Source organism: Manihot esculenta, chromosome 10 (genome assembly GCF_001659605.2).
Source record: "Manihot esculenta cultivar AM560-2 chromosome 10, M.esculenta_v8, whole genome shotgun sequence".
NCBI lineage: Eukaryota > Viridiplantae > Streptophyta > Magnoliopsida > Malpighiales > Euphorbiaceae > Manihot > Manihot esculenta.
The window spans coordinates 24,002,828-24,023,633 of record NC_035170.2 but is presented as its reverse complement, the minus strand read 5'-3'; the positions used below and the strand labels follow the sequence as shown (position 1 = coordinate 24,023,633).

The 20,806-nt window shown below is 36.3% G+C and overlaps 2 protein-coding genes and 1 long non-coding RNA gene across 4 annotated transcripts; 2 read left to right on the top strand and 1 right to left on the bottom strand.

Moving 5' to 3' along the window:
- Positions 1-290: 290 nt before the first annotated feature.
- LOC110624796 lies at positions 291-2,706 on the top strand. Of its 2 annotated transcripts, none has more exons than XM_021770122.2 (8): positions 291-672; positions 759-854; positions 943-1,102; positions 1,213-1,398; positions 1,594-1,728; positions 1,954-2,036; positions 2,416-2,509; positions 2,607-2,706. In XM_021770122.2, exons 1-8 carry the CDS (start codon positions 398-400, stop codon positions 2,694-2,696), a joined length of 1,119 nt encoding a protein of 372 aa, XP_021625814.1. In that variant the 5' UTR covers positions 291-397; the 3' UTR covers positions 2,697-2,706. The 2 variants fall into 2 exon arrangements, with proteins under 2 accessions (XP_021625814.1, XP_021625812.1); XM_021770120.2 differs by having other exon boundaries at positions 292-672; positions 759-860.
- An 807-nt stretch (positions 2,707-3,513) lies between these two features.
- LOC110624795 (oligopeptide transporter 4) lies at positions 3,514-20,323 on the bottom strand. The gene is made up of 6 exons (XM_021770118.2): positions 19,674-20,323; positions 19,326-19,423; positions 16,080-16,649; positions 15,261-15,513; positions 14,782-14,964; positions 3,514-4,353 (listed from the first exon to the last, which is right to left on the bottom strand). Exons 1-6 carry the CDS (start codon positions 20,244-20,246, stop codon positions 3,739-3,741), a joined length of 2,292 nt encoding a protein of 763 aa, XP_021625810.1. The 5' UTR covers positions 20,247-20,323; the 3' UTR covers positions 3,514-3,738.
- LOC122724898 lies at positions 14,103-17,068 on the top strand. Its single transcript, XR_006352309.1, has 4 exons — positions 14,103-14,632; positions 14,743-15,057; positions 15,278-15,430; positions 16,723-17,068. It is a non-coding gene; the product is annotated as an uncharacterized LOC122724898 (long non-coding RNA).
- Positions 20,324-20,806: the final 483 nt, after the last annotated feature.

Genomic DNA, 20,806 nt, shown 5'->3' with positions numbered 1-20,806 from the left:
CTCTCATAAACTGGTTTTAGCACCAAAATTAATGCTGCTCATATGATTTTCACCTCAATTTACACTAATGTAAGAAATTTTCAATTCCTTTCTTCTGAAAAATAAAAAAACTTAATCGGTAATTTGTTGTTTGACTAAAATAACCATATATATTTTTTAAAATTTTATAAAAAAGTAAATCCAATAAAAATCATGGGATGAATTAGGTAATTATTTAATTATTTTATCAACTCATCCACTGATGAAATTCCCGTCCTATTATGAGTGGGCCTTATAATGACTCCCACCACTTGGGGCCCAAATGTTTTGCTAGTTCCGGAACCGGAGATATGTGATAATTTCATGATGGCACGCAAAGCACTCCAGTTGTCCACCGGAGCAACGATCCCTTTTTTCCATGGCTCCAACGTTCCCTCGAAAATGGAATTGGATGCCATCCTTGGTCTCCTCCATAGCTCCAATTTTTGGAGCTGAAACTAGAGCTCATGGGTTTCGATCAGCTGCTGCTTTAGAAGCATTAACAAAAGCCAGAGAAGAGAAGATCCCAAATGTAGTGCTATACAATTACCCTTCTTTCTCCGGAGCCTTCTCCGCTTTGTTTGCAACCCTCTTCCACACTCGCCTCAATCGCTCTTGCCTTGTCTTACCTTTCTCTTTGGTTGAGCCTCTCAGGTCCGATACCCACTGAGCGAGATGTTATCTTCTTGGTTTTGGTACCCAAATTGATTCTAATCTATATTGGTCTACTGCTTATACAGGGTTGAGGATTTGACATTTGAAGGACTTGAGAGCTGTTATCTTCTTGATTTTGTTGGTCCTCCAGGATTTGCCTCTAAGCTTTCACGGCAATCAATGTGCGAGTAAGCTTTCTGTGATAGTTTTTGCCTGTAATGATTAGTTTCTATTTTCTCTTTGGTTAATTTTGGTTTTTTTTATTAATAGGGTAATATGCTTTGATCACCGAAAATCAGCACTTTCAAGAATTTCCTCTGCTGAAAAGTGTGCAGAGAAACTAACATTTCATGTTGATATTGAAAAGAGCAGCTCTAGTGTTGTATATAGCTATTTCTGTAACAAGCTTGTAGCTATGATGTCTCATAATGTAAGTACCTCTTGAGAGTTGAGACTATATTCTGTTGGATTTTGGTTTTACTACCACTATAAATGGAGATTACGTGAATATTGAAATGGGAGCTCATTTCTCTTGGTCAGAGTAAGGGAGGACTGAACAGATTGTTGAACGCAGAAGACCAAGACCGTGTAGAAATGGTTCTTAAATACATTGAAGATGTAGAACTTCGACGATGGAGCTTACCAGATATTAGAGCCTTCAATATTGGACTAAATGAATGGCGCTCGAAGATGAATTTCATTAGAAACCCATTTATGTTTGAAGAGGTTTGGGCCATTGAGTTATGAACTTATGATTGATTCACTGTTTATGTATTCCCTTGCTATTGCTTGAAAGGTTGAGTGTATGCTATAAGATGTTCAACATGAGTGAAAATGTTTCTCCCTGTCCCTGTCATATTTCTTCACAATTTTTAAAATGTTAATGGTAACTTAAGTCTCTTTAACTTGCCCTTGTAGTAGTTGCTGGAGATGAGTTCTGCCTATTTAATTGCCAAGGGAAATTCATATATTTCCTCTCGTCAAAGTGCTGCAAGCAAGTTAATAGATAAGGTTTTTAAAGTTCGATTGGGTAGAGGATTTTATGGGGAGTGTCTGGTAATTACATATCTCTCTTTCTCAATTCATGTTTGTTATTATATATTTGCTCTCTGTGGAATGAATCGGGTTCCCATATTTCATTCTCTTTTTGTCTAACACTGTGTATATTCGTTCACTTTTTCTCTTTCTAATCCCTTCCCCCACTGTGGTGAAACCTATCCTATAGTTTCTTCCTGATGTAACATCTATGATATCTTATTTACTCCAGTTCCGTGATTACAGGGAGTTAGAGCAGATGGCAATTCCAACTTAAGCGATGAAATTGGGAGGCAGCTTAGTGCAAAAAGTGCTGCAGCTGGTCTAAGGTAACCGGTTTTGGATTGGTGTATGCAGTCCAACATAGTGTTTTCAGTTATGAAAGTATTTCTAACATTATTTACAAATTCCCATTGATTGAGGCCATGAGGATGTTGGTGTAGTTTATTATTCGAGCAAGGACCTGATTTAAATTTAAGACAATATTGTTTAGCAAACTTGGGGTTGAATATATTATTTCATGTTAGCGTGAATGCACATCGGTCATATACTTGAGTCTTTATCACATAGTGTCTCACTGGATGTTCTGCTAGATTTGCAATCAAAGCCTTTGTTGTATTCCTATAATAATTTTTCATTACAGCATATTAAATTTTGTTGCTAACTGTAGTGCAACTTAATATCAAGTGTGTGCATTGATTTTCTCAGGCCCATAGGAGCTGTTGTCTACATGCAACGGAATAATCTTAAGATGTGCTTAAGGAGTACAGATAGTGATACTGATACATTGGAAGTTGCAAAGGCACGCATACTGACATTTATTGAATTTATATCTATTCATTTTGACTATTTTGAGTGAAATATTCAAGCAAGTTACCTTTCACTTTCTAAACATTAAGGCATATGGTGGAGGTGGCTCACCAAGTTCTAGTTCCTTTATTATACGGATGGATGAGTATAATCAGTGGCTTTCAGACAGTGCATCGTGATTGCATCTAGGTATGAAGCATTATCATTAGAACACTTCAATAATCACACTAGTATTTTATATGAAGAATATTCTTTGTAAAATATGTCAACCAACTTGGTTAGCTTAGTGGGTCACCACCTTGGTCTTAAGACAAAATGGGGCATGAGGTGAGTGGTTCAAATCCCACCATCCCCGAAATTTTGTGTCTGGGTCCTCTAAATAGACCCATAACCCCTTCACTAGGAGTACAAGCCCCTACGGGAGCAGATCTAACAACTGGTTAACATTCAACAAAAGTGGTTGTATTCCAATCAAGCCAAGAGTCTCTGTTTATGGGGTGAAGTAAGTCTGTATATTCAAGTCCTATCAACTTCAACCTTAGTTCCAAGGAGTTATCTGACTTGAACATGTGATACAGAGTATTCTATTCTCTGCTAATTATGTTTATGATCATGAGGACTCTTGTTTTTGTATGTTTGCAGTGGCAAAGAGTATACCTATTTAAATCTGCTTTAATAAAAATGAAAAAGAATTGCTTTTTTTTTTCCCTCTGAATATATGGCCTAGCATATGGTGCTATTATTTTTTGGTAATTTATATAGAACTTGTTCTAATACCAAGAACTATGTGCATTCGCATGCACTAACATTGCAAATACCTTGTTGTGCTTTTTGCCATAAAAGCATGCATAACAGATATGCTTGTTGGCTCCTGAACTCCTGATCCTAGTAATAGCATCAGAAAGTTTAATTTCAGACATGGATCGTGAATCGTGACCCAACAGGCAAACACACATGTGAAGGTTTCAAACCTGAGTCATTTTCCTTGGACTACAATTTAGTTTCTAATAGTTTTTGTTGCACTTATATTAAAAGAAGTAAACTTATAACATTGAACTTGTATATGACATAGAATAATGTTAAAAATTATATTACAGATGAAACCTCCTGTTGTCATAATTTTTTCATCCTAGTAATTCATTCCTGATCCTACTCTTGTATTATCTGTTAAATCTATCCTGTGCAATACTTTTAACAGAAACAAGCAGCAGAGCAATATGATTAGTTCACTGGACAACCATCAACCTCTACACCTTTGGCTGTTGGACAGGATGCTAAATCACAGTGTTCACCATCTGTACCCCACCAATTCAAAGTTCTGTTTTCCATGCCCACTGAAAAGTACAATAGCACTGCCATGAAAGCCACCCCTGCATCCAGTGCTGCTGAAAGAATGTAATTGTACCTTTGCCACCACTGCTTCCGATAGCGGAAGATGAAGAAATTAAAAATTGTTCCAACTATGATCCAGGAATTGTAATTTACTGTTGTTGCTGGAGGCATTGTTCCAGTTGATCCTAGAAGAACAGGAAGGTTAATCAGGGGAATCCAGGATTGCTTTGGGAATGTCTTGTGTAATAGCCAAACTATAACTGGTCCTGCTGCACCTCCAAGGAAGAACCAATTCATGGCTTGATAACTTCCGAGACTTCCAAATATTCGTTTAGGTCCCACCAGGCCCCATATGACAGATGCATCAAAGAAGACTCTGTCATATGGGCATGTCCAAGGACTGTCAGGGGGAAGCAGATCGTCCTGGCATATATTATTAATGGAGTTTAGCAGCCACCATGCCACTGCAAGGTTGATGGTTCCAGCAAGTACTGTTCCAATGAACTAGGAATTCCAAAATGGAAAGGAAATATAAGAATAGAATAGATCAGCTAACATAAACCAAAACACTAATGTAATTTAAAACAATGGAAAGTAATTACTACTTCTGATTGTTTCATATAAGTTAGAATTACAAGTTCTAAATGATTTGGCATGTCCAAAAATATGGTCAGATGGTTTTCCTGTTGCAGCCTTTTTGGGTGAAACTCATGCCAAGATGAGCACAATGCTTTACTTATACATGCATACTTTAGCATAATCTTTTTAATATGTTAATATCCACTATTGTAATTTCTGTGGTAAGGTTTGAACTTCCATCATTGGTGAGGAACAAGTTCATACTTTCTGCAGCAACTAAATGGAGGATGTAGAAATATAATATTTGTTATTATCTCACAATAGAGATTACAATCTATTTATACATGAGAGACGGTATCTAAACAGGAAGGAAAATCAAGCCTATGATTATACAATCCCTAAGATTAAGCAACTGACTCATATATCAATATTTACTTCCTATATTAACATATTTACTCTCTATAACTTATAATACTTCCCCTCAAGTTGGATCATAAATGTTAATCATACCCAACTTGTTACATATATAATCAACTCGAATCCCATTCAGAGCTTTAGTGAAAATATCTCCTAATTGTTCTCCAGTTCGAATATGTCCTGTTGATATTATCTTTTGTTGGACCTTTTCACGAATAAAATGACAATCAATCTCGATGTGTTTAGTCCTCTCGTGAAATACTGGGTTGGAGACAATGTGGATAGCTGCTTGATTATCACACCACAACTTAGCAGGCACCGAATTTGTGAACCCAATTTCTTCTAACAGTTGACGTACCCACAAGATTTCACAAATGGCTTGTGCCATGGCTCGATATTTAGATTCAGCACTAGAACGGGAGACCATATTTTGCTTCTTACTTTTCCATGAGACCAAGTTACCTCCCACAAAAATACAATACCCAATAGTTGACCTCCTATTAACTTTCAAGCCTGCCCAATCAGCATAAGAAAAGCATTCAATATTTGAGTGCCCATGGTTACCATAGAATAGGCCTCGCCCTGGGCCCCTTTAAGGTAACAAAGAATCTGTCCCAGAGCATCCCACTGGGCAACAGTAGGAGAAGACATAAACTGACTTACCACACTCACTGAATAAGCAATATCAGGACGAGTCACCGTCAAATAATTCAGCTTGCCAACTAATCTTCTATACCTTCCAGGATCTGCAAATGGCTCACTATCTTCTGTGGTAAGTTGAAGGTTAGGGGTCATTGGGGCACTATAAGGCTTAGCACCCAATTTTCCTGTTTTTGCCAACAAATCAAGAACATATTTTCTTTGAGATAAGAAGATGCCTTTCTTACACCGCATAACTTCGATTCCCAAGAAATATTTCAAGGAACCCAAATCCTTTGTATGAAACTGTGTTTTAAGAAATTCTTTTAGGGATGTGATGCCAGCAATGTCACTTCCTGTAATAATGATATCATCCACATATACTACAAGCAGAATTACTCCATTATCAGAATTTCTATAAAACACTAAGTGATCACACTTACTCATCTTCATTTCAAATTGTTGGACCACCTCACTAAAACTGCCAAACCATGCCCGAGGACTCTGTTTCAAGCCATAAAGGGATTTTCGAAATTTACAAACCTTACCTGACTCCCCCTGAGCAACAAAACCAGGTAGTTGCTCAATATAAACCTCCTCCTGAAGATCACCATGAAGAAAAGCATTTTTAATATCCAATTGATGCAAAGGCCAATCATGAGTAGCCGCTAAGGAAATAAACAATCGGACAGATGCGAGCTTGACAACTGGGGAGAATGTATCAGAATAGTCAACTCCATAAGTTTGTGCATAATCTTTGGCCACTAAACGGGCCTTGAGGTGAGCAATAGATCCATCAGGGTTTACTTTTACTGCAAACACCCATTTGCACCCAATAGCCCGCTTTCCTGGGGGCAAGGACATCAACTCCCAAGTACCATTAGTGTCAAGGACCATCATTTCCTCTTCCATTGCAGCACGCCAACCAGGATGGGACAAAGCCTCCATAACAGTTTTGGGAATTGAAATAGAATCTAAAGCAGTGACAAAACAACGAGAAGAGGAGGATAATTGATCATAAGAGACACAAGATGAAATAGGATAAGTGCAAGTACGTTTACCTTTGCGAAGAGCAATGGGCAAATCCAAATCAGACAGTGAAGGATCAGTGGGAGCAGGATCGGTCGACGAAGAAGCGAGTAGCGGAATGGAGTTAGAGTCCTCTAAGCGTCTGGAATACACATGAAAGATGGGAGGGCGACCTGGCACATGAGCGAAAGGTGTAGGAGTAGTCTGAGGAGACAGAGAGCGAACAGTGTATAACAAGAGGTCATCTTCCTCCTCCTGGGTGTTATAAACAGATGATGGTGGAAAAAACGGAGTGGACTCAAAGAATGTTACATCCGCAGACACAAGATACTGATTCAGATCAGGAGAAAAACAACGATACCCTTTCTGACGTCGAGAGTAGCCAAGGAAGACACATTTGAGTGATTTGGGATCCAATTTAATAACCTGTGGACGAACATCACGAACAAAACAAGTACAACCAAAGATACGTGGCTCAATAGGAAACAAAGATTTAGTGGGGAAACAAAATGTTATAAAGGATATCACCATGAAGGATGGAGGAAGGCATGCGATTGATAAAAAAAACAAGCAGTGGATACAGCATCAGCCCAAAAACATTTAGGTACCTTCGTTTGGAATAAGAGGGCTCTAGCTACTTCAAGAAGATGTCGATTTTTTCTTTCAGCAACTCCATTTTGTGAAGGAGTGGCAACACAAGAGGACTGATGAAGAATCCCTTTTTGTAACAAATAAGATTGAAATTCCCTAGAGAGATACTCTTTAGCATTATCACTTTGCAATATACGGATGGAAGTATTGAATTGGGTTTGGATTTCAGCATAAAATGCACAAAAAATATAAAATAATTCTGAACGACTCTTCATTAAAAATAACCAAGTAGTACGAGAGAAATCATCAACAAAAGTAACAAAATACTTAAAGCCAGACTTAGACAATACAGGACAAGGACCCCAAACATCTGAATGGACTAACTCAAAGGGGGACGAAGCCCGTTTATTGACTCGAGACAATGTAGGTAAACGATAATGTTTGGCAAATTGACAAGACTCACAATCTAGAATAGACAAAGAATGAAACTGTGGATATAACTTCTTCAAAGCCGAGAGAGAAGGATGCCCCAAATGACAATGAACATCAAAAGGTGTTAAACGCGTGGAGCATACCAGAGATCGAGGAGGTCGAGATAGTTGCTGATCCAAGACGTAAAGACCCTCTGACTCACTCCCTCTACCAATAATCTGATTCGTCGAAAGATCCACAATGATGAGGAAAGAATGAGACACAACAATTCAATGCACGAGTGAGTTTACTCACGGAAAGCAAATTAAATGTAAACTTAGGGAGACATAACACAGAGGATACAGAAAGAGAATGAGTTAAGTTGACATGACTAGAACCCATGACAGAAGATTTAGTGCCATCAGCAAGAGTAACATAAGAAGGCGATGTATGAGACTCAAGATTGGACAAAAGGCTAGAATTACCTGACATATTATCGGTAGCACCAGAATCAATAACCCATTTGGAGGATGAAGACACAAGACATGCAGTAGAGTTACCTGACTCGGCAATTGCAGTGATAGAGGAGGAATTAGAGGATTTTAGAGATGCCTGGTATTGGATGAATTATGCATACTCATCTGCAGATATCAAAATTCCCTGATCGGAAGATCCATTCAATTTGTGTTCCGTGATTTTAGTCATCATAGGAATCACATCAGTTACGGTGGTGGTTTTAACTTCAGCCATAAGGACAACCAACCCAAAACGATAGCAACAAAAGAAACACAGAATCAGAAAACAGTACCCGGCGTGAACAGTACCGATGAACATTACCGATGAACAGTACCACGTGAACAGTAACCGTGAACAGTACCGTAAACAGTGTCGATGAACAGTACTGATGAACAGTACCGTGAACAGGCTGATGAACAGTACCCGAATATGAATAGTACCTAAAACACCTCCACCCAACACCCGAACGGCAAACAAACTTCAGATCTGACAAGGGGACGGTGTGGCAACTCTAACGACGGTGAGATCCAAATGTTACCTTTTATGGGTAACCCAAATGAACAGAGCCCTAAGTCTCTAAAAAAAATTTAAAACTTGACGAGAGAGTGAAAAAAAATTAAATCTCTGCGAGAAAGGCTCTGATACCATGTAGAAATATAATATTTGTTATTATCTCACAATAGAGATTACAATCTATTTATACATGAGAGACAGTATCTAAACAGGAAGGAAAATCAAACTTATGATTATACAATTCCTAAGATTAAGCAACTAACCCATCTATCAATATTTACTTCCTATATTAACATATTTACTCTTTATAACTTATAACAGAGGATAAATTTGACAACACATATGCGTCCTTATTTGAAGGACTAGAGTTTGAAAATTATTTATAATAGGGTGTAATAGTGCTGGAGAAAGAATGCTCTACTCATATGCATACTTTAACATAATATTGTTAATATGTTAGTATCCATTGTTGTAATTTCCGTTGTAAGGTTTGAACTTCCATCATTGATTCATTGGTGAGGAACAAGTTCATGCTTTCTACAGTAACTAAATGGAGGGCAAATTTGAGCAACATATTTGCGTACTTATTTGAAAGGGTAGAGTTTGAAAATTATTTATAGTATGGTATAATAATGTTGGAGTAAGGATGTAGAGTTTGTATACTGAATGGAAATGGAATTTGTTGAGATTATTTCTGTATGTTGAGATTATTTCTGTAGATAGCCTAGATTTGTAGTGATAATTAGGAATATGATTGTGTGATATGATTGTGATATGATTAGGCTATAATTAGGGAATTAATTTATTTTCTTATCTAATATATACTCTTGTAAGTAGTATATATACCCTAATTGGCTTGATGGGAATTATCATGCACTTTCTCTCAAAACTTCTGGTCTCTCTCTTTCTTTTTCATCAAAGATTTTATGGTATCAGAGCTAAGAAACTTGGTTTCTCTGTGAGTGGCAAGTTTGCCACCTTGCTTTGGTGACTTTCTGAAAATCAGTTAGTCTCACCACCCAGCCCATTTTCCATGCCGGCGATCGATCTACTTTCCGGTGAAGCACCACCTCCAGATCCGGCCTCGCGCGCCCCCACGCGCTGCTGCCAACCAACCCATCTCCGGCCACCCGCCGGCGCGTGCACCCTTTTCCGGCGACCGTTTCACGCCGACGATTCTTCCCTATGCATCGTCCGGCGACGGCGACAAAAGCCCAGTAGGTTCGGCCGCCTGATTCAGCTCGCCTTCGCACGCCCTTTGTGAACAGTGACGACGGATTTACTGTTCACGGCGTGGGTCTCTTTTTCTTGGCAGATTCAGCTCTTTTTTTTTGCAGATTTAGATCTCTACTCGGTCCATTGTTGTTTCAGAATCTCTCCCGACATGTCTCAGCAAAACACCCTCAATACAGGTTCTGAGTTTCTTAAACCTTCTTTTTCAATTGCTATGGTGAAGTTGTAAGGGAGTGATAATTATGTGTCTTGGGCTGCATCCGTATAATTATGGTTTGTAGGACAGGGGTATAATGATCATTTAACAAAAAATGCCACTGATATCACTACCATTGATAGACCCAACTAGGTTAAGATTGATGTTCAACTATGTAGTCTTTTATGGCATTCATTAGATCCAAAATTGCTTGCATTGTTTTAGTCTTGCAAAACTTGTTGTAAGGTTTGTACTAAGGCCAAAACATTGTATACTAATGATATACAACGCATCTACAAGGTTGTATCGGATATGGTTTACTTTAACATAAAATCATCAGGATATGGCTAGTTACTTGGGTCAAGTAGAAACTCTGAAAGATGAATTTAATTCTCTTATGTCCCTTAGTGATGATGTTGATAAGCAAGAAGAATAACGTGATAAATTTTTTATGGTTTTGGCATTAATTGGCTTGCGATCTGACCTTTGCCCTATGAAAGATCAAATTTTGACTGGTTCAGTTATTCCAACTTTAGAAGATATGTCAGCTAGGCTCTTACGTATTTCCCTTAGTAAGAGTGACGCTACAGATATGGAATCCTCAGTTTTGGCTGTGCAAGGAAATCAGGGACAAGGAGGCAATCGCAAAGGTAAAGGGAAGAAGTTTCATTGCTCCTATTCTGATAAGAAAGGTTACACACGGGATGTATGTTGGGCCCTACATGGCCGACCACCACAGCCCAATCAACCTGATAATACTGGCAAGTCAGCAGCTCATCTTGCCCAATCTAATGAAGAAGGTCTGCTTCCACAACCTACCAATAAATCTCAGGACCTAGATTCCATTACTTTAATTGGAGATGACTATAAAGAATACTTGCAGTTCCAAGAAGCTAAGCAACATCCTCCATCTTCTAGCATTGCTCACTCTGGTAATTCCTTTGCTTATCTAACTAAGTCTTCACCTGTTGGTCTATGGATCCTAGACTCTGGTGCTTCTGATCACATCTATGGTAATCATAATATTTTTTCTACTCTTGTTTCACCTTCTACACCATCTAAGGTCACCTTAGCTAATGGTTCACAAACTCAAGTTAAAGGAATAGGAAACATACAACTTCTTCCTTCTATTGCCTTAACTATTGTCTTGTTCACTCCTGAATGTCCATATAATTTAATCTCCATTTGCAAATTGACCAAAAATCTTAATTGTTCAGTAACCTTTACTGCTGATTCTGTTGCTGTGCCGGACCGGAGTACTAGGAGAATGATTGGAACAGGATCTGAGTCACAAGGATTGTACCACCTCTCCACCTCTCCAGTTGCTTTTGTTTCTACCACGTTCGCTGAGCTTATTCATAACCGTTTGGGACATCCTAGTCTTCTCAAATTGCAGAAAATTGTCCCCAGTCTTTCTTCTTTGTCTTCTTTATCATGTGAGTCATGTCAACTTGGGAAACAAACTCGGACTTCATTTCCCAAGCGAGTCAATAACAAGGCCACTTCGATATTTGACATTGTTCATTCAGATATTTGGGGTCCAAGTCGTATCAGTACAACTTTGGGATTTCAGTATTTTGTTACTTTTATTGATGATTATTCTCGTTGCACTTGGCTATTTTTAATGAAGAATCGCTCTGAGTTATTCTTCATTTTTCAAAAATTTTATGCTGAAATACATAATCAATTTGGTGTGCACATTAAAGTTTTGCGCAGTGATAATGCACGAGAATATCTTTCCTCCTCTTTTTCTCATTTCTTGTCTACTCAGGGTATTATTCACCAGACTTCTTGTGCCCACACTCCTCAACAAAATGGTGTTGCCGAGCACAAAAATCGGCATTTGATTGAAACCGCCCGCACCTTACTCATACATCATAATGTTCCGCTGCGTTTTTGGGGCGAGGCGGTCCTTACTACCTGCTACTTGATCAACCGTATGCCTTCTTCTGTATTGCAGCATCAGAGTCCTCATTCAGTTCTTTTTCCTAACCAAACCTCCAATCAGTTGTCACTGCGAGTTTTTGGATGTATATGTTTTGTTTATGATCATACCCCTGGTAAATACAAACTCCAGTCCAAATCAGTTAAATGTGTCTTCCTCGGCTATTCTCGGCTTCAAAAAGGTTACAAATGCTATAATCCCACTACTAACAGATTTTTGTCTCTGCAGATGTTACTTTTTTTGAAACTTTCCCTTATTTTTCTTCTAGTCCAACGCACAAAACTTTTGTTCCTAGCGCTTTGCCTCTACCTGCATCTCTTAACTCTCCTTGGCCTCATGTCAGTCCACCCCTTCAGGTCTACACTCGTCGGCCCCACCCATCTGCTACTAACAATGATACTTCTCTCCCTGATGCAGGTACTTCTAATGACTCACCTCTAGTTCCATTGTCCCCTACTTTCAGTCATGCCTTCAGTAGCAACAACTACTCCTCCTCTTGCTCTCCGAAAAGGTATTCGCTCTTCTCGCAATCCTCATCCCATTTATAATTTTGTGAGTTACCATCGTTTGTCTCCTTTCTATTATACTTTTGTTTCCACCATGTCTGCTGTTTCTATACCCAAGACAATTAGAGAAGTATTGGATCATCCTTGTTGGTGTAATGCAATGGTTGAGGAGATGACTGCTCTTCATAATAATGGAACTTGGGAACTGGTCTCTTTACCACCTGGCAAGTCTACTGTTGGTTGTCGATGGGTTTACACAGTTAAGGTGGGGCCTGATGGCAAAATTGATCGGCTTAAAGCTCGCCTTGTAGCTAAAAGTTACACACAGATTTTTGGGCTCGGCTATGGTGATACTTTCTCTCCAGTAGCCAAAATAGCTTCTGTTCGACTCCTTATCTCATTGGCTGTAATTAATCACTGGGCCCTTCATTAACTAGACATTAAAAATGCCTTTCTTCATGGAGAACTCGCCGAAGAAGTCTATATGGAGCAACCTCCTGGGTTTGTTGCTCGGGGGGGTCAGACTTAGTATGTCGTCTTCGACGCTCATTGTATGGTCTAAAATAGTCTCCAAGAATATGGTTCGGACGATTCAGCACCGTAGTTCAACAGTTTGGAATGTCTCGAAGTGATTCTGATCATTCTGTATTTTTTCGACATAATGGCGATAGATGCATTTGCTTGGTGGTCTATGTTGATGATATTATCATTACAGGAAATGATCATGATGGAATCTCTCAGCTTAAGCAACATTTGTTTAGTCATTTTCAAACTAAAGACCTTGAAAAACTGAAATATTTTTCGGAAATTGAAGTGGTACAGTCTAAAACAGGTATCGCAATTTCTCAACGAAAATATACTTTGGACATATTGGAAGAAACAGGCATGCTAGACTGTAGACATGTGGATACTCCCATAGATTCAAATGTCAAACTGGTTCCTGAACAAGGGGAGCCACTTAAAGATCCTGCTAGATACAGAAGAATAGTCGGCAAGCTCAATTATCTCACTATCACTCGATCATATATTTCCTTTGCTGTAAGTGTGGTTAGTCAATTTCTTCAAAATCCATACAGTGTGTCATTGGGATGCAATCATTCGCATTTTTAGGTATGTCAAAGGAGCTCCAAGACAAGGACTACTCTATGAGGACAATGGTCACTCACAAATTGTTGGCTATTCTGATGCAGATTGGGCAGGTTCCCCTCCAGATAGACGATCTACTTTAGGATATTGTGTTATGATTGGAGGGAATCTTATATCCTGAAAAAGTAAAAAACAAAGTGTGGTTGCAAGATCAAGTGCAGAAACAGAATATCAAGCTATGACTTTAGCAACATGCGAACTCATTTGGTTGAGGCAACTCCTTCAGGAATTGAAATATAGCGATACTGGTCAAATGAAGTTGATATGTGATAATCAAGCTACCTTTCATATTGCATCAAACCCAGTTTTTCATGAGAGGACGAAGCATATAGAGGTGGATTGCCATTTTATTAGGCAAAAGATTGAATCCGGATGCATTTCTACTAGTTTTGTTAATTCAAATGATCAGCTAGCTGATGTGTTCACAAAATCACTTCGAGGATCACGAATAGAGTATATTTGTAACAAGTTTGGAGTATATGATATGTACGCTCCAGCTTGAGGGGGTGTGTTGAAATTATTTCTCTAAATAGCTTAGATTTGTAGTGATAATTAGGGATATGATTCTGTGATATGATTGGGATATGATTAGACTATAATTAGGGAATTAATTTATTTTCTTACCTAATATGTACGCTTATAAGTAGTATATATACCTCAATTGGCTTGATGGGAATTATCAAGCACTTTCTCTTAAAACTTCTGGTCTCTCTCTTTCTTTTTCATCAAAGATTTCAGAATTGATTAGCTTTGAACCCAGGAAGACTGGCTGCATCTAAAAAGCAGTTCTCCTGAAACCTTCACTTTCTTTTCCTTTCTTATTTTCATGTACTTGTTTATTTATTTTATAGGAGGGAAGGAAATTAGTTTTAAGCCTTTGGTTCTTAGAAATCCTAAATTGTTATGTTGAGTGGATGCAAGGGAAAAGAGATAATGATTGTGGCATAGGGTTTTGGACCATAGGAACGAACACAAGGGGCTGAATCTGCAAGAAGTACCACATAAGAAAAGAGAAGAAAAAGTGAAAAGAAGATGTACTCAAGGGTTTGTCTTTTCAATCTGGTAAATATCATTTTGCTATTATGTACCATTCTGTGTTGAACATTAAGCATTACCTTGTGCAATTATAACCTTTAACTGGATGCTTTATATTTTATTCTTTTATTTTCTAGGTGCTGTTGGTACAGGATTAGTTTGAAGAAAATATATACCTGAACCAAGAACATTGATCTTGGAGGGATCTTCATGTAGTGTCCAAGTTTGAAATCATTGAGGAAAGAGACAGCCTGTGCCATGCTCATATAACCGTAGGTTTTGAAACAGACATTGGCTATTGGTCTCCCTGGATATATGATACCCATGACATACTCTGTGATTATGTTTAGCCCTGGTGTCTATACATGAAACCACAATGTCATTAGTCAAGAACAGTTCACATAGAACATGAAACAGAAAAAGAATGGCTACTAAATCCATTTAAACAGAACGTAAGTGTCCAACATGATCTTCTTATTGCTAAACCAGAATTTTATGCCTTTTGACGTATTATATAGAACCTCAGAATGTGGCAGACTATATGAGAAATGTTCTGGGAGACCGTAACTTGCATGAATGTGGCTTTAACAGTTAGCAATTTGATCTTTTATCAGACTTTGATATGTAATTGTGATAAGAAGTTCATTGAGCTTACTTGGTTGGTCGTGGCAGTTATGACACTGATTGGAAGGGTGAAGAAGAAAGCGATAGCACTGGCAAAAAGTAGTCCCCACCATGGCATCTGAACCTGATCATTCAAGACTATGCAGAGAACAAGCGAAACTGCAAGTGTGACTGCCAGCAACAAGTAAAACCACCAGGAAGGTATGTCCTTGTATCTTCTCATCAATCTGGTATGGATATCTTCCTTGCCCTTATAAGAAGCATGATATCGCTCATAAATCTCCCTGAATATAATCCGTACACCAGAATGTGATCATGTGTAAATACACATTATTAATTGAAAGACTTGTAACGAAAAACAATGTTCTTCTAGTTGTTTATTCTGTTTGAAAAATGGGTTAAACTATCATGGATTGTATTTATTTTTTGCTTTGAGCATTTCAAAATAACAGAGGACACTATAAGAACACATGGTTGACAAAAAATATTGAAGGAAAAGAAAATGGTGTCTAAGGGCTTTCTTTTGGGGATAAACTGTAAAAATTATCTTGAATTGAATAAGCATTAACTTGTTAGGAGTAGCACAACAAATGCAATATTGTGATTTGAAACTGAAGAGTTTCATGAAGAAGTTCATTTTTGTAGGTTTGGTGCTTAGAGTGTCTAGGGAAAAAAAGAGTACATAGATTTGAAAGATGATATTTATATATGCCAAGTGCAATGTATAATCATAGTATGTGAATTAATCTTTTTTCTCAGTTCTTACATGTCAAGGTTTTGCCCAACTCATAGAATAGGAAATTGTTCATCGTATCAGTAAGCTTTTGACAATTGTTGAGTGAAATATTACCTTCCATAGAAGAAAGCAACATGCGTAAGGGTTGACGCGATGGTTGCAAAACCGAAGCCATAAGTAAAAGCAAAAAACAAACTCAAATGAATTCGTCCTTGCTCCTCATACTTTGGCAGATCTAGCTCAAACTTGTCATTAACAATAGCTGATATATCATACTTCTTTCCTTGGGCTGTAAACAAGTGGGAGGAGAATATGGGAAATCTGTGTGCATTGTATAAGTCTACTCCCCAGTAAGAAATAGGAATGACAATGTAGAGTATCAACACGTATCCCAAAAAGACATTGGCAATGGCAAAGAAAGGGCTAATTAGGGGGCTGAACAAGAAGGATGCCACAGCAGACCAGTCAAGAGTTATAGCTCCAAGTCCAAGGCCCCTCATGCCTGACCCAAGTTGTTGTGCTGTTATTGACTTTGGAAACACCCAGCAGACCCATGAAATGCTTGTAAGTGTTGTGAATAGGTATCCTGGAACTAGATACCAGGAAAAACTGCAAACTAGTGCAATTAGGAAGAACTTAGCCCGTGTCATGCGTTGATCTTTTTCATCTTTCTCATGCAGAGCCCTGCAAATCATATTCAGAGAATTTATTCTGACATTAGCTGGTGTGCATTATCTAAAAACATTATTTGTTCCAGGTGATGATCAACTGCTGGAGATGTCTCCGCAAATTGAACCCATCCAAATGGTGGGAATCAATGCTATGTGAAACCTGAATCAATGCTATGTCTCAGGTAGTTTGGCTGATCCCTGTTAGAAATTTTTTACTGGAATGCTGGAAGTTACAAAAATTGAAGTTATTGTTCTACAAAAAATAGAAATATGATGGTTCTCCTCCAATATTAGCACTCTCTACAAACTAGTTATTATGCAATTAGGTTACAGATTTGGGAGGAAAAAAGCCTTTTTTTTTTTTTAAATATCATTTTAAATGCTAGTGAATTTCTATTAAAAAGGCAAGACTAAATTATGAGTTTTATAAAACAAAATACTCTAATTGTAATGTGAAACAGATTCAGAGTACCAAAATATCTTGAAATAATGGAAGGAAACATAATCCTACACTCTAACTCCACCTCCATTTCCATTTTTTGAAGTGCTAAACATAAAGGATTGTGATAATAGTCAGATGGCTGTCACCATCATCATCCTTCAATCATTATCTTTTTCTGGTCCACTCCTTCAGTACTCTCAACTTTCTGATTTCTCCCTCATCTTATTAAAGCCGTGATTCTAAATTTTAACACAATATGCCTTTGTAGGTATTAATTTTAAGAGAGATTTACTATTTAGTTCTTGAGTATTGCTGTCTACGAAATAGTCATTACATTCTCTTTTCTAAAAATAAATGAAAAATGAGAGAGAATTTTTAAAATTTAATTTTGCTTTCAAATAAAATTATTTATTTAATTTTTAAGTATTGACATTATTAACAAATTTTTAGAAATTTATTAAAATTTTTTTATTATTTTTTTAAATATATTAAAATATCTTTATCTTTTCTTTTTATCAATCAAATTGGTAAAAATTAACAAATTATCTATGATAAGCTCAAATCAACAAACTACATCCAATTTGGTCTTTCCTTTCAGCATCCATCTTCACATCAAAATAGGTGGTGTCAGCTAAAAAGACAAATTATCAACCAACAACTTTGAACCCAATTTATTGATATCTACATCCAATTTCTTCCCTCCATTCAATGGAACTTTTGAATTGACATTACCTATGATTAAACCCAAAAAGTTAATTAATAATTTTCTTATGTTCACATCAGCCTGCTAAAAGTAGCAAAACTTAATAACTTTGCAATGTTCTTTATCCAAAGACTCACATGATTTTTATTGCTTTTGCATCAAAGATGCAGTCTTTGTTCCTCCACCCTAGCTCACCATTATTACTACCATCACCATATATATATCACCAAATAATATTTGAAGTGTTCTTTTAGTAAGTATTAAGGCAACAATCACTTTTATATATGCTTAATAATAAGGGAAGTTTACTATTTAATATATGGATATTGCTATTATTAACAAGTCAGTTCCTACATTTTCAGAAATCTATTAAAACGTTCTTATCTTTTCTTTCCGTCAATGAAATAGTCATTCTGCCTTTTTTTTCATTAAAAATTCCGTTAAAAATAGATGAGGGATGAAAGAGAAAATTTTTAAAATTCAATTTTGCTCTCAAATAAAATATTTTATTTAGTTTTTAGATATTGCTATTATTAACAAGTCAATCCTTATATTTTCAGAAATTTATTAAAATATTTTTATCTCTTTTCATATTTATTAAAATGTCTTTATTGTTTCTTTCTATCAACAAAATAGTCTCTCATTCTCTTTCTCCTCAAAAAAGAAGAAAAAGAATAAGAAGATGATGAAGAAGAAGAAAAAAAGAAAAAAAAAAAAGAACAAGGAGATTATGAAGAAAAAGAAGAAGAAGAAGAATCGCTTCCTTCTCCTCCTCTTTAAAGAAGCAAAAGAAAAAGAATAACCGAAAAAGAATCGAAGAAGAAGAGGAAGAATCGAAGAAGAAGGAGAAGGAGGAGGAAAAGAGGGAGGGTAGTTTAATCTTTTGCTATATTTTTAACTGTAGAAATAGACAAAAAGACTATTTTATTGACGGAGAAAAATGATAAGAACGTTTTAATATGTTTCTAAAAATGCAGAGATTAACTTGTTAATAATGACAATATTCAATGACTAAATTATAAATCTTCCTAATAATAATAATGATAATATTTAATGGAAATTTATGAAAAATTTTTAGATAAACTTAATTTATTATGGATAAAGTCAATTTTAAAGTATAAATACATGAGTTTTTTTTTTTTTTAAGAGACAATTCATTTGTTTGTATTTACAATTAACTTAATTCATGGTAGACTGAGTGTAAGCAAGTGTTTCAGTAATTTAATATTTTATTATGTCCAAATCAAATTTTTAAGTAACGTTTTATCTTGTGTATATATATATATATATATTTAAAGTTATGAAGGCATTTTAAAGATTCCAATAAAATAATTATAAATATCACATGCTTTATCCATTAACATTGAAAAGCTTATCTTTCTTTTTTTTTTTTTTAAGAAAAACATAGTATATAAATAGCCTAAATTCTACTCTTTAATATTATGCTCTGCCAACATAGTATTAATCGAAATCTTTAAATTAATTATTTACTTTTTCATAAAAAAAAAATAATGAATATAAGTGGTGGAAGTTAGTGGACGTACCTGAAGAGGGAGACCTGGACGAGAGTTGTAGGCCACCACATTTGAGCAGGCTCCACCACATACTTCCTCAGCAGTCCTGCCCACCCATATCCTAATACCTATCATATTCACAACTTCATGAATTTTCCATTTTCACTTTTTCTTTTCCTTTCATATTTATTTCATTTATTTTTTCAATTTCATTTAATATAAACAAAATAGTTTTATAAAAAAAAAATTATATATAAAAAATTTTCCCTATATTTCATCTCATAAAAATATCAACTATAAACTTCAAACCATCCATTTCCTTGAGAATCCAAGGAAGAAAATCTTTTTTGCTTCCAAAAATCAATAACGTTTAATTACCTGGGTAGTGACTATGAGAATCCAACTTGCCAACAATGAAATCTTCCTCTTGTAAAATGCTTTAATAATAGTAATAATATTAACAGCATAAGCAGATCCACTTCCAAATGCACTTCCAGCATTTGCAAAGATGGATATCAGTACGTGCTCTTTCATGTTAAACGGACCCGGGTTTAGAGAAAACGTTTTCGACCCTAAACCGGGTACTCGGAACTTCCTCTTTGGAAGCACAGCAGCCATGAAATGGCCGACCGGAAGTGTTGCAACTTGGACAGTGATTTGGGTGATCACAAGAGGCTCTGTTCTGTAAGAGAAGAATTGGTTGAGGAAAGAGAGAATCCCACATGATAACAAACCCAAAAACCACATCCTGAAGGTCCATACAGGAAGGTTCGGGTCGTCTGTGTTGGGAACAGTTAGTCGGACTTCCTCAATGGGGGAAACGTCGCTGTCTTCTGCGTCTTCGATGGTTTTTTCTGGGTCAGAGAGTTTAGCACCGTTGTTGGTGGTGCCGTCGGCGGCAGTGGTGGTGGTGGAGGAGTGGCATGGTGTTTGTTGTTGTAGAGTAGCCATGTGAGAGAGAAGTAGAAGGTAAGGTTGTGATTCTAGTAAACAGCAGGATGAAGAGAACAATAGCTAAGCTAGTATTGTCTTTTTATTGCATGCACTTGTGGAGTGGAGTGGGAGTGGGGATGGGATGTAAGGACTAAATATGAAATTTGTCAACTAGCTAATTTTATCTTTTGAGTATATGAATAATATTTATATAATATCTGAAATTTAAAAAATTTTAAAATTAACTTTTTTGGCAAGTATTTTAATAAAGTTTAAAATATTTAAATAAATATAAAAAATAATAATTTTTTTAAGTATCTCTAAATAAATATTAGAATGAACAATAATAATATTAATTTTATTATTATATTGATTAGCATATCATAATAATATAAATAATAATTATTAATATACATAAAAATATAATAAAAATAAAAATTATTCTTTCTATCAATATTTATTGTTATTAAAAATTATTTTTTAACAATAATTATAATTTTATTATAAATATCTATGTTACCATTTTATGATTATAATATATAATAATTATCTTTTGCTGTTATATTAAAAAATTAAAA

Coding starts and splice junctions, on each gene's coding strand:
- LOC110624796 (XM_021770120.2), top strand. CDS start 398: ATGGCTCCAACGTTCCCTCGAAAATGGAATTGGATGCCATCCTTGGTC. Junction 673..758: donor TCTTTGGTTGAGCCTCTCAG/GTCCGATACCCA, acceptor CTGCTTATACAG/GGTTGAGGATTTGACATTTG. Junction 1,103..1,212: donor TAGCTATGATGTCTCATAAT/GTAAGTACCTCT, acceptor TCTCTTGGTCAG/AGTAAGGGAGGACTGAACAG.
- LOC110624795 (XM_021770118.2), bottom strand. CDS start 20,246: ATGGCTACTCTACAACAACAAACACCATGCCACTCCTCCACCACCACC. Junction 19,424..19,673: donor TTCTCATAGTCACTACCCAG/GTAATTAAACGT, acceptor TGAATATGATAG/GTATTAGGATATGGGTGGGC. Junction 15,514..16,079: donor GTTGCTTTCTTCTATGGAAG/GTAATATTTCAC, acceptor GATTATATTCAG/GGAGATTTATGAGCGATATC.